The sequence below is a fragment of the Lipophrys pholis genome (assembly GCF_963383615.2).
Source record: "Lipophrys pholis genome assembly, chromosome: 8".
NCBI classification, from domain to species: Eukaryota; Metazoa; Chordata; class Actinopteri; order Blenniiformes; family Blenniidae; genus Lipophrys; species Lipophrys pholis.
The window spans coordinates 10,426,843-10,439,476 of record NC_137630.1 but is presented as its reverse complement, the minus strand read 5'-3'; the positions used below and the strand labels follow the sequence as shown (position 1 = coordinate 10,439,476).

The window sequence follows — 12,634 nt, the reverse complement described above, 5'->3', positions numbered from 1 at the left end:
GGCTTCCGTATCCTGTAACGTACCTGTATATACGTAAGCGGAACTCCAGTTGTAAACAAAACGGACAAACTCTACTTTAGTGAGACCAAATATAAAGAAACGGAACACACACGCCATAAAAAGAGTAAGTATCAGCACATTACCGGCTTTATGTTCCCCAGTGTGTCACTGTGTGGCGGAAACTCCATCGTGAAGAAAAGGTTTGTTATGTAACAACGCCGAAGAGTGAGCTAGCTGCTAGCCACCGAGCTAACATGACGCCGATCGTACTTGTCTAAATTAGTGAACAGTTCTCTTTACAACCACCAATCTGTGCATATCCACTCATTCGTGTCTTTTTTAAACATCTACATTTCTTTAGAGAGCGGTCACGTGTATTTTTGTTCGAACAATAGCGTTTCTCCACGATAGTAAGTAAGTCAGCGCCACAGATTATGTTGTTTCGTGGGTTTTATTATTCCTCAGAATCATCATCAGTTGCTCACTAATCCATTCTCTATAAGTGACTCCACGTGGATGAAAAGACACCACCACTCCCTCTTTATATTTTTAAGTAACTTTAGTAGTTTGAGGAATTATGCGTTCAACGCATTACTTTTTCGTCATTTCTCGAGTTTTCACTCAATGTTTACTGCTATGATGCAGTATGTCTGAGAACAACGCTGCAGCTTGTGTCCCGATATTACTGTTGACTGTCTGACTTCTTTATTAACTTCACAAGGATCACAAGAATTTACCCAGGGGAGAACATGTTCTTCAGATCATCCTAATGTCACATGAATGCAGCATTAAGCGTTTTGATGCTGATTGTATTGTTCGACATCCTTCCTTCTTTTATACTGTTTTGCCAGATTCAGGATCACAGGGTGCTGAAGCCAGGGAGCACACTGAACAGGTCACCAGTCCATCACTGGGCTTACACAAGAAACAAACACTTCCCAGTCACAGTCTGGGATGAATTTAGAGTCGGCAAGTGACCTCCAGGAATATAAGAGTAGGTATCTCTGATTTGGGAATGTGTGGCATATTGTGAAAGCATCTGTCCGCATTCATAAAAGGATGTTATTAGACAACTTTCAATGTATTCATCTTTGATATTTGATTTGGTCAACATTGCCCTCAGTAGCAATGGGGATTATTTAACTTAATGTGAGTAAGTGTGTATCTATCTCTTTTTAAATGGTCGCTTTTTCACAGGAATTAAATTAGCAAGAAATTATCCTCTTTACTTGAATTATGATGATTAAAGCTGGGCTCCCTGGAGGTTCTTATCGCAGTGGCAGTTTCTTTCAAATAAACCAGACAGCAAACTGTATTGGGATGTTTTGGAGATTCAAGATGTCCAGAGACTGGTTGATGGAATAAATGTGGCTTATCAGTTAAACACAAATTATTGTTTGGATTTTAAATGTCTTCACTTATTTCTGGAATCTCCTTCTTTTCTCTCTCTCTCTCTGTCTTATTTTAACAAGGGTGCAGATGAGTGGCAGCGTTTGATGAGGCGCCAGCTCGTTGCCAGAAGAAAACATACTTGGGTGTTCTTAGCGGGCGGAAGCAGTCGCAGCCAGAATGTCTCGAAAACAGACACCGAAACCTGTTCGAAGCAATAAAAAGGGTGAACTGGAACGCAAGAGAGATGAGCGCGCAGCGCGGCGGGCCATCGTTAAAGACCGCAAGAACCGCCCGCAGGATGGCGATGAGGTCGCCGAGTTTGCCAGTTTCTCCAATCAGCTGCAGGCTCTGGGACTCAAGCTGAGGGAAGTCCCCGGAGACGGGTAAGAGACACACAACCGGACTTATTATTCTGTCTGCATTACTTTAGTAATCTAATTAAATTACATACAGTTCTCTTTTTGTCTATCATAGATTTTAATTGCTGGCCAGCAGAGGTCATAGAGATGTGGAGTTGTGTCTTTAGGATACTTTAGATTATATTTTGTAATGCAGGTTTATTTTTCTAATAATGATTTCATAATGCTTCATAAAGTAAGTTTTAAAGGATCATGGTGGATGTAAGGTGTCGTACCCTCGTCGTCCTCATCTTTCATAAAGTGACGATATGATTGTATAGAGTCATTCAAAGTAGTAGACTGTGTATCATGTTATACTTCTCCCATTTTCAACCTTCCATCTTCTATACTGCTTTTCTATTGGTCTGGGTCAGGAGAACTATGCACAGTTATGTTCAAATGTGTTTACCAGTCTTACGGCTGATATGTCAGGCCAATGAATCTGCTTCTTTTGTTCCTCTTTTTGGACTCACCCTTTACTTCCAGTGGCATCATATAGCTTCTAATACATGCTGCAGTCATTTCACTCAGAGCTCACATAGTCATTTTTTAACAGAATATTGATGTTAACAACATATAATTCTATTATGAATTAAGTTTTTTTTAACCTGAGATCAAAGGATCAGTGTCTGGTCCTCCTGCTACTCTTTAGCTTATTTGATTTATAAACTGAAGGCTAGAAACATATTTCAAATACAAAGTTTTTAAAAGGGTACAGACATTGATAACATTAAAAAAAGAACATGATGATGCTGTAAAATGTTTGAAAAAGTAGTTCTCTGCACATACACACACACATAAATGCACCCTCAGCCAATTTCGATCAGGTTCCGCATGCAGCACAACTTCATCTTGAGTGGGTCAGACCAGAAAAATAGTGTCATAATAAGCTTCAAATTTAAACTTTTATGTTTTTGTTGAGGTGCAGACTCTGCGTGATGAAAATGTCAAAACCAAACAATTACTGCAGAAAAGGACAACAATTTCAATACAAAACAGATCTTATTGAAACCTTCTGGTGCAAAACGCAGTGAAACGTCAATTAGATGTCTCCGATAGCCATTCCATTATGCTTGTTTTTACAAACTCATCCTGGCTGCATGGCTTTGAGGAATTTTTCATGGCAGCGTCACCGTTATCTCAGCTCGGGTCTCAGTGTTGTGTTCACTACGCTTAAGAAATTTGTTGAAGAATCAATATTTATTTACAATTTGCTCGGTGGTTTGGCAGAGTGGGTTGGAGTCTTTGGCAGGCATTTGGTCCATTGCATGCAATGTCTCCATATCGTTATCTTTCCATTAAACAAATACGCAAAATGTTAGTGTGAACACATTGACAGGTGACGTTTCCCCACAGGTTTGGTCCAAATTAATTAACCGACGAACAAATGTGAACCCTGTCTTCAAAGAAATAACGTTTTTGTGGGATAATTGAATATATGTTGCCACTACACACCATCTGGTGAGGGTAAAGGACTGATTAGTTGTGTGCCAACTTGCAGATGAAGCTGAAAAAAGATCATCATTAAGCAATTCACTCTCATGGTACGCAATGAAAGTGGCGAGTATAAAATCCAGTGCATGTTGTCACAGCGTGCCTTTCCTCATCTGATCCCGTCATTTAACCTAACCTTCTGCAGCTTGTTGTGATTTCAGGTGTCAGGTGGGAGCATTTAGAATGTAATTCAGCCGGATTGAGGGTCCACAGTCATGTGCCATATGACTCCGTGTGTCTGCCTCCTGCAGGAACTGTCTGTTCAGAGCGCTGGGTGATCAGTTGGAGGGCCACTCCCGGGGACACCTGAGGCTCCGCCAGGAGACCGTTCAGTACATGATGTCCCACCGGCAGGACTTTGAACCGTTTGTGGAGGACGATGTGCCTTTTGCACAGCACTGTAAGAAAACAATACTTGGTAACTCAGTAACCTTGAATTTATACCAGAAGTAATGCATTGAAAGACCGTGATTAAACAGTCTGGAACAATGGGCGAAGGCAGGGACACTCTGGTCCTCACTGTGTAAACACAGGGAGACAGACACATACTCAGAATTTAGAGTCACCAATTAACATTAAAATACTGTGGAGAAAATCTGCTCAGGCACAGAGAAAACATGCAAACTCCTCAGATCAAATGCAATGACCGAAATCAGAGCTACTCTTCACCAAGACCTGTTGCTGTCGCTGTGCAGCAGCTGTGTGCTGACCCCTGGTGGTCACTGCTCATAGATCAGGAATGGAAAAGTATTAGGGCCACTGAAGAAACAAATAAAAGTAGAAAATCCTCATGCACGAGGAGAAAGAAGTCAAAAATCAATGTTGAAATTGTTTTATTTTTCATCATGCACTTTGATAAAGTCAAACTAGCCAACGCGTGCGGCTGCTTCTACAAGGTGCATTGCAAGCAATTTAATGACCTGGTGAAACGATGCTTCAGAAGAGGCAAAGGATGAGGGATGGACCAGAGGAGACGGACGTTTCCAACTTGTATTTAAAAAAAAAAAAAGAGGAAGACCGTTTGCTCATGTGAGGCTAACTTGGCGTTGGCATCAGAAACATTTTGAGTTTGTAAAATAATAAGAAAGAACCTCTTGCAGTCGGTGACGGCCTTTGCTTCTTTCACCTAGTGTCCAACCTCTCTCAGCCCGGAACGTTTGCCGGGAACGACGCTATCGTGGCTTTCGCCCGCAGTCAGCAGGTGAAGGTGGTCATCCACCAGCTGAACACGCCACTGTGGGAGGTGGGCACGGCGGCAGACGCCTTCCGATCTCATTCCACAGGGTTGTGGGCCTGTTGCGTGTTTATGTCTTGTGTTTTGCTCTGCAGATCAATGGGGCAGAGAAGCAAGTGTGCCGAGAGCTGCACATCGCCTACCGCTACGGAGACCACTACGACAGCGTCCGACGGATCGGTGATAATTCTGAGAGTCCCGCTCAGCTCCGCATAGAGGTGTGTAATATGCCTCATGTGCCACAAACGCAACATTTGTTAACATGTGACTTTTTTTGTCACATTAATTTTAGTTGGCTCTCTGGCTTGTACTACTAGATTGACTGATCTATGAGTGAGTGCCGCCGCTCTCTTTTCCAACTCTTAACTTGCAAATTCTGGCATTTTAAAAGATTCAGGAAATAGTTTTCTTGTGCGTTGAGTGGAGATGATGAAATCCACATCGTCCTCAGTGTTTCAGTATTTATCAGAGTTTCAGTCATTGTTTACTGTGGTGTATCTGCAGCTACTGTCTCTTTTGTTGTAGTAACATCAGACTGAAAGTTAGAATCACCAAATTCACCAGCTTATAGTATAATACACACATAAAATATCTTTATGGTATTTATAACATTCTGTTGATTTAAATAAAAAATCCTCACTGTTCCCAGAGTCTCAATTCACATGGCCTGCAGCGTGAGTTCGGGGATGGTCAGAGAGACCGAGAGAAGAACTCTTCCCCCACAGCGTCGGAGGAGGACAACGTGATCCTGAGCTCCATCAAGAACCGAGGAATCCAGGGTCAGGAGTGACACTTTGCTCATTAGCTGCTGGAACAATTAGACTTTCTGGAGTCAACTCAATTACAGACGCCGTAGACATGCTGCTCTCATAATTGTCTCTTCTGCTAGAGTCTCTGTTTCTATTCCGAGTTGTAACGAAGCCCTGAATGCATTTGTATTTTTTTAATAAAAGTCCTTTGCTAAATTACAAATAAGATCCAATGAAGAAGTATGTGGCCCCTGAGCTGCAACGATTGTGACGCGGCTGAACCACACAGTTCTGGACGTTGCAGACTTATTCTGTTTTTCCTGTTTCAGGCGATGAGGAGAACCTCCTCCAGCTCAGCGCGGCAACAATTAATGCCGAATGGCTTGTTGGCTCCGCGCTCGGGAAGCCCTGCCAGGGTCAGTGTGCCTCAGGATCCTGCTCAGCCTGCAGAGCTGAAGCCACAGACTGCAGTGAACACAAGAGGCCAGCAGAGGGCAGCAATTTACAGAAACTTAAGGTGAAGTCAATGATCAGACTTTTCTGGCAACACCTGAAAACATAAAAACTCACGAGAAAGCATCCTTTTATGCATGTTTTTGTTTGTTTTTTTTCCCCTCCATCTTTCCAGGTATCCAACAAGCAGAGGAAAGAGCAGCAGCGGCAAGAGAAGAAGAAACGCCAGGAGGAGAGGCATCGGCAGAAATTCCTCCAGAGCAAAGGAAACCAGGACCAGAACCAGAACCTGCCAGAGGCTGTCACTTTAGTGCCAGCCCTCAACACTCTCAGCATATAGACTGAAGCATGGCCCAAAAAAATAATCCTTCCTGCTATCCTTGCTACCAGCGGCTGATGCTACCAGCGGCTGATGCTGCCCGCGGCGTTTTGCACTTAGTCAGATCTGAACCAGTCACAGCGGATACGTTTTCCTAAAGAGATCCTCTAGTTTCTTTGCAAAAGGTATGACAGTGCCTGCAAACTCGTGTGAGTGAGACGAGTGAAAGTTGTAAAAAAAAAAAAAAATCACAAGGCAGGAGTGACTATCAGTATTTCTGTTTGGGTTTTCATTTAGTGCAATTCCTGGTTGGTGTCCATGTACGTAGAAACTTTGCAGACCCCGGTCTCCGACGCCCCCTTTTTATGCCGGATATCAGGCTTTCACCGACAACGATGCAGATAATCTTGTGCAGCCAGGCTTTTTGATTGAGTTCATTCAGATTATTTTGTTTTAATTTCTCAGAGGAAGTTCCGTACGAGTGGCAGAGAAATGATTGTTATGCACACTGTGTAAGGAATGTGGCAATAAATACCAATAAATGAGCATTTACTGAAATGGTGTGTTCAGATTTTAGACTTTTTTTTTCCTCCATCTGTGGTGAAATCTTCATGGTTATAGGCTTTTTAAATCAACTATGTGTGGAAAAAGTTTATAATTGAATATGAATTTGCCAGAGGATTTGCATCTAATTTGAAAGTTTTAAAAAGTAATGTGCTCGCATTTCACGTGTTTTCTTAGCCAGAAAATATTTGCAAAACAAAGTCAGTTCAACCCTGGATTTGCCTCTTCAGTCATTTTTACAGGATATCTGCCGTAAATGGCTCTCAGTGGTCCTGCCACCAGAATTTTTCCTGAAAGCCAGGTTGTACTTTCACCCTTCAAGGTAGTATTTGATGCTTTAGCAGATTCAACCTGTTACAGACGTTGGATTCAACCGTTTTCCCCCTAAACTGCTCTACTCGAGCTGTGGAGCATCATTTTGCAATGAAGCGGCCTTCATGATATCATCCTGTGTTTGTAGGGAAAGTTGATCATGAGAAAGCAGATATGGTGGTTAAACACAATTTAATATGGAGGATCAAAGTCAGCATTTTTTATTTTCAGGTGTCGGCTGCTCTGTGAACTCTTGTCAGCTCACAGCGAGAATACCGGTTTGGAATTTACATGTCCTCCCTGTGTCTTCATGGGTTTTCTTTGAGTCCTCTGGTGTCCTCCCATAGTCAGTGTGAGTGTGTGTGTGTGGCTGTCTCTTTGTTTGCTCTGTGACGGACTGGTGGAGGGTGTACAACGCCTGGGTGACAAGCGCTTTCACGGTTTTTCACAATTTTCCAATGTCCCTTTGGGGTTATTTTTTTTCTTCCTTTCACCCCATGGAAATTAGAGACTCTGGATGGGCGCCCATGTTTTCGGAGAATACCTCAGAACTTGATTATCTCCATTTGTGGACAATTTGTCATCGGGTAGACTGGTAAGTCTTAGATACCTTTGTAACTCCTGATGTTCCCATCAGCCTCTCGTGTGTTTCTTTTCCAGGTTTAAACAGTTGTTCCAACATGGTTTTCTACCTCAACCAGTTAAGGTTTGAAGTGGCCTGGAGCCATTGCCATCTGACTGGATGAAGGCAGAGAATGCCAAGGACCAGTCTATTTTTAGAGTGTGGGAAATAACAGGAACCACCCAATAAAGCATACACAGGAAGATCATACAAACCGATGAGTGCTGGCAAACGATGCAATGAAAATGTGTATCTGATGGGTTTGCTCTGCATTTAAGAAGAGAAATCATGTCACTTACCACTAGAAGGATCCATAAAAATGGGTCTCTTACTCATTTTGGTGTTTTTGATTTTTGGTGAAGTTCAACAGAATTGATTGATTCACAGGATTTTGGTTTTTCGATCTTGATTCAGATTAACTGAGAAACTTTGTGCTACATTGCCAGTATTGCAGGTGCCAACAAGAGCTCCAGTTAACCCTAACCCTACATGACCTTATTTACTAGAAAGCTGATTTTTCATTCTGTTTGACAGGAACATTAAATAGATCACCTGTGGGATAAAAATCAGCCTGACGTGACACTGGATAATATTGATAAGTGTAAAATTCAAAGAAATTAACTGAAATGATCATTTAAAAAAATACTTAATTTGTCTTGTGGACAGGATGCAGCACATCACTTGAAATAAATACACTTGTGTTGGCCTTTTAGTTTTATTGTTCTGGGCCAATTAAGATCAAATTGTGCCAAAGTGTGAGCTCAATTTGAGCTTCAAAATAAATTACGAATCCTTGTCTCAATGTCAATGTGTTACATCAGAGATGACAAACAAGAAAAATAGGACATCCAGTCAGTAGAAAAGTTCATTTTATTAAAATGTAGAAAATAGTTAACTGAAGTCAGTCTATCATTTCCAGACTTGACGTGACTATTTACACTTCGTTACACAGTCGTCTGTTACCTCTACAGGTCGTTCCCTGCCTTCCAGCATAAATTACATATTAAAGCAGGACGGCACAACATTTGCCAAGTCTGGTGAAATGTGTTGTTGTTGCAGAGTTTACCGAGCGGTACAGATGAAACTTCCCCTCCTTCACAAAGCCTCCCGGTCCAGTGAGAAGAAGATGGAGCCAATATGTCTGAGGGATAATGTCTGACGTTCAGAAGTCCTGTCGGATGTTCTCCTTGTTCTCGTCTCCCTGCTGCTGTCGGAGCTGAGTGACTTCGTTCTCCAGCTGGACGATGGCCCGCTCGATCTCGTAGTTCTTACTGACCAGAGACACCCAGCTGCAGGGGAACAAAGGCAAGCGTTGGGTTCAGACCTCAACCTGAACGACTCCTGTGTGACGTGATGATTCAAACCGACATACTTGGACTCCAGCTCTCGCAGTTTGGCTCCTCCTGCCAGCTGGTCGTTCTTACGCTGCCAGTTCAAATCCTGAATCTGCTTCCTGTGGACCAACAGTTCAGTTACAAGTGTAGAACCAGCCGGAGTGTTTCTTTGAGCAACTTAAACATTTTCATTGATCTATCACCTGAATTTGTGAAGTTCCTTTTGAGCGATCTCGATCATGAAGGCCAAGTTACTGAGAAGGAAAGGGAGGACGGTGCATTAGAAGCTTTCAGACTAATATCTCAGTGAGTGTGAGAACGGGCTGCTGGTACATACTCATTGTAGACTTTCCATGCGTTGGTTCCATACTGCGACATGACCTCCAGGTTTTCTATGCGGACTGCCTGATGCTCCAGCTGGGCCATGGAATTGTTCACGCACTCCTGCCACGCTGTAATGTCGTTCTTCTGTCCCGATGATGGTGCCGGAAGCTCATATCTGTAACAAGTAACAGAGAAAGTATTATTATTAATTCTCACATCATGATCCACTTAAAGAACAGTTTAAAGCATTTTATCTTGTGCTGAAATCTGAAGAATCATCCAGAAAACCTACATTTCCTTCAATGTGTTCTAACAGATGCACAATAACCCGCCTCAATCTCTTAGACAGTATTTACTTGTTTTTATCTATAATGAGTGCCTGGTTGACCCCTCTCTGGTACTAACTCTTCAAATGGTTTCACTCCTTTCTCACACAGAACATCTATGATAACTGTGGACACGCGAGTCCATAAAATAAAATGTTTTGTGTCTCAAGGATCCATCTTGAGCCCTTTCATTTATGCATGCTTCCAAATGTCATCAGGGAACGTGGCATCAAATTTCACGGTCATGCAGATTATGCATAGTTATATCTTCCTATTCCCTGTTCTAACTGCATCTTAATTATCCGATTTCGGATTTTTCTAAGTTTGAAGATTTCATTTAATCCGTCTGAACAAGTGGGATATAAGCATCCTTGTTTAACATCTAGAGCCCCTGGGGCTACTCTCTACATCACCCTGACAAACTATTGTAGTTCATCTCTCAGCAACCAAACCACCATCAGTGAGGATTTACCTCTTCATGCTCAGGAGATCCATAGGCTGCCGAGCCGCCAACCGCTCGAATTCGTTCCTCATAATCTCTGTCTAAAGGGCAGAAAAAACTACTGTTATATCTGTTTGACCAGAACACAAACATGACCGGTTTTCAGAGCTCTGGTGGAGTTTATCACCTCAAAAGTAGAAAAGTCTGGTGTGGGCAGGTAGCTGAGGTAGTTCTTTGTAGGCCGGTACCTCCTGGTCTCCTCTTCAACCAATGCTGCAGCCTATAGGGAATAAAAAAGGGATGAATATGTTTTCCCTGTGGCTTTAACTTTCACTCACAGGTTTGACAATAGAGATGAACATGCAGAAAAGACCAAGTGAGATCTGGTCATAAACTGTGAATGGGTCTCTCACTGGTAAATTCAAAAAGTACCACACAGCCTGTGAATAGTTCAGAGGAACTTATGCAGCTTTAAGAAATAAACTGAAGGAGACAGAGCAAAGTCATTAACCTCTTATGAATATATGTTCTTTGCTGTCAGATGAAGTTATGAACTCACTAATCCTGCAAAAATCTCACAGGAGCGCTTTCCCCTTACTGAAATTTAATCTGGAAGTTTGTGAGAACAAAATAAAACTTCATGCGTTATTGTATTGAAATCATCTACTTTTGGACTAAAAACCTCACAGTTTAAGCAATGTGTCAGCACATCCAATAGGTGCCTTAACTAACTGTTTCTCATGTAATTTGTTCTCGAGTTTTATCTACCGTTTCGAATTCTGCCGTGCATGAAAAGGACAAGACTGTTTTTTTCTGTTATGTTCAATACATTTACACTGCAAAGAAAAATAGGAGTGACGCAACAAAATCTGTGTCAAAATGTAGAAAGTCTAAGGCTGAATTAGATGTTTCGCTTTCCACTAAGATCTCCAAGCTTTGTTGCCTGGTGGTTGTATAGTTAAGCGTGCCCGCATCATTGTCAAACATCATAGCTGAAATGCGAGCCCAAGTACAACAGATACACCCTTTATTAAAACAGTGAAGTGTGATTATTGACACAGGTAACAATGAATTACAGTGTATAGTTTTAAAACTACTGTACGCATCATGTAGCATGCTAAGCTAACACGCTGCGGCAGTGCGTGGAAAAACTCACCGCTTCTCGGACTCCTGTCGCATCGTAGCCTTGGTCAAAATACGGTAACGCATCCACAAATACCTCACCGGCTACCGAAGCCGTTCCAGCCATTGTTAATCAGTAAATATGATTGACTGAATTATCTCTTTCCCCCCTTGATTGAGGAATCAGCATGCAGAAGACTTTCCGGAAGTCGTTGGGTTATTTCTTGTTTTGGCCCCATCTAGTGGAGCGGAGTGTAAACTGAGACCTCATCGATTATTCAGTCCATACCTGTTTACATTCTATTTTTTTTAGTAACTTTTAATTTGAATACTAAATTTGTGGCTGTTAAAATAAATTGCAGCTGATTGTGAAAAAAACTACAGTCAGAAAATAACTACAAAGTGACGGAGGGTTCAGGTAAAAGGATAACTTACATTTTATGGCAAGTTGCATCCGCAAAACCCAAAGAACATTTTGAAAGTGTACAGGTTCAGTGTGGGTTAAAAAAAAAAAAAAAGATACAAGAGCGTACCGAATCAGTACAGGAATCCAGAGGAGCCTCTTTAAGCAACAAATGTATATGAATATGTGGGTGTGTATGAGGCCATGTACATAACTGCATAACAGTAGGATGCGTGTGTGTGTGTGTGTGTGTGTGTGTGTGTGTGTGTGTGTGTGTGTGTGTGTGTGTGTGTGTGTGTGTGTGTGTGTGTGTGTGTGTGTGTGTGTGTGTGTGTGTGTGTGTGTGTGTGTGTGTAGATACTATATAAAGTCAACTTGTATTAATCCATACAATGTTATTGAGTACCTTATCTTCACCTATGGTCTATGTACACATAGCCTTCTATACATTGATATATTAACAACATGAAACTGCCCATTAAGAAATGTAATGTATAAGCTACAGTTTTAGATCTATTCTTGTACTCATTGGCATACATTAGAATGACAACTTAATGTATAATTAATTGATACATGAAATAACAAGAGAAATTTTTGATATTACATATTTGTTCATTTTAGCAAGTATCCAGAGTCAAGAGGTGGCATTAGCCAAGCTTAAACGTCATCTTACTCCTTTTTTCAGGCATGTGGAAACACATCAAGATTTCAAATTACTTACTACATAACCCTAACCCTTTTTTTTTGGTTTGTTGGTTTTGTGTTTCTTTCTTTTCTGTTTAGGGTTTTTATTTCTGCTCCTTTGTGGCCTGTGATTTGATTCAAATGTTGAAAACAAACAGACAAACAAACAAACAAACCACTCAATGAATGAATAAATATATAAACATAAATAAATGAATAAATGAAGAACAGTTCAATCTCGCAGCAACAAATGCATGGATTAATTTGAAGCGTTACACAGGGTCAACATGTGTTGTTAGTTAATTCATACTGTAGCACCAGTATGATCTGATTTCAAAGATACATTTCTTTAACTTTTGGAGCTTTGGAAGTTATCAAAGAGCTTTAGAGCTTATGAAAGAGCTTGTTAGTAATTTAAAGAAAACCTGCATCACATCTCTCCACTGTGAATATTATTATTAT

The 12,634-nt window shown here is 41.3% G+C and overlaps 2 protein-coding genes across 3 annotated transcripts; one reads left to right on the top strand and one right to left on the bottom strand.

Annotated features, from left to right (window-relative positions):
* Positions 1 to 8,337, top strand: otud3 (OTU deubiquitinase 3). Of its 2 annotated transcripts, XM_080469060.1 has the most exons (9): positions 1 to 124; positions 852 to 994; positions 1,473 to 1,775; positions 3,536 to 3,684; positions 4,415 to 4,527; positions 4,614 to 4,736; positions 5,168 to 5,297; positions 5,597 to 5,784; positions 5,896 to 8,337. In XM_080469060.1, exons 3-9 carry the CDS (start codon positions 1,570 to 1,572, stop codon positions 6,058 to 6,060), a joined length of 1,074 nt encoding a protein of 357 aa, XP_080325186.1. In that variant the 5' UTR covers positions 1 to 124; positions 852 to 994; positions 1,473 to 1,569; the 3' UTR covers positions 6,061 to 8,337. The 2 variants fall into 2 exon arrangements, with proteins under 2 accessions (XP_080325186.1, XP_080325187.1); XM_080469061.1 differs by lacking the exon at positions 852 to 994.
* bcas2 (BCAS2 pre-mRNA processing factor) lies at positions 8,241 to 11,303 on the bottom strand. Its single transcript, XM_080469062.1, has 7 exons — positions 11,120 to 11,303; positions 10,151 to 10,243; positions 9,994 to 10,064; positions 9,209 to 9,370; positions 9,075 to 9,125; positions 8,910 to 8,990; positions 8,241 to 8,826 (listed from the first exon to the last, which is right to left on the bottom strand). Exons 1-7 carry the CDS (start codon positions 11,210 to 11,212, stop codon positions 8,700 to 8,702), a joined length of 678 nt encoding a protein of 225 aa, XP_080325188.1. The 5' UTR covers positions 11,213 to 11,303; the 3' UTR covers positions 8,241 to 8,699.
* Positions 11,304 to 12,634: the final 1,331 nt, after the last annotated feature.

What these genes read in the sequence shown, in the direction of transcription:
- otud3 (XM_080469061.1), top strand. Translation starts at nt 1,570, where the DNA reads ATGTCTCGAAAACAGACACCGAAACCTGTTCGAAGCAATAAAAAGGGT. An exon ending in AGGGAAGTCCCCGGAGACGG is followed by an intron (nt 1,776 to 3,535) that starts GTAAGAGACACA and finishes TGCCTCCTGCAG; the next exon opens with GAACTGTCTGTTCAGAGCGC. An exon ending in TGTGCCTTTTGCACAGCACT is followed by an intron (nt 3,685 to 4,414) that starts GTAAGAAAACAA and finishes TCTTTCACCTAG; the next exon opens with TGTCCAACCTCTCTCAGCCC.
- bcas2 (XM_080469062.1), bottom strand. Translation starts at nt 11,212, where the DNA reads ATGGCTGGAACGGCTTCGGTAGCCGGTGAGGTATTTGTGGATGCGTTA. An exon ending in CAGACTTTTCTACTTTTGAG is followed by an intron (nt 10,065 to 10,150) that starts GTGATAAACTCC and finishes TCTGCCCTTTAG; the next exon opens with ACAGAGATTATGAGGAACGA. An exon ending in AAGGAACTTCACAAATTCAG is followed by an intron (nt 8,991 to 9,074) that starts GTGATAGATCAA and finishes GTTGGTCCACAG; the next exon opens with GAAGCAGATTCAGGATTTGA.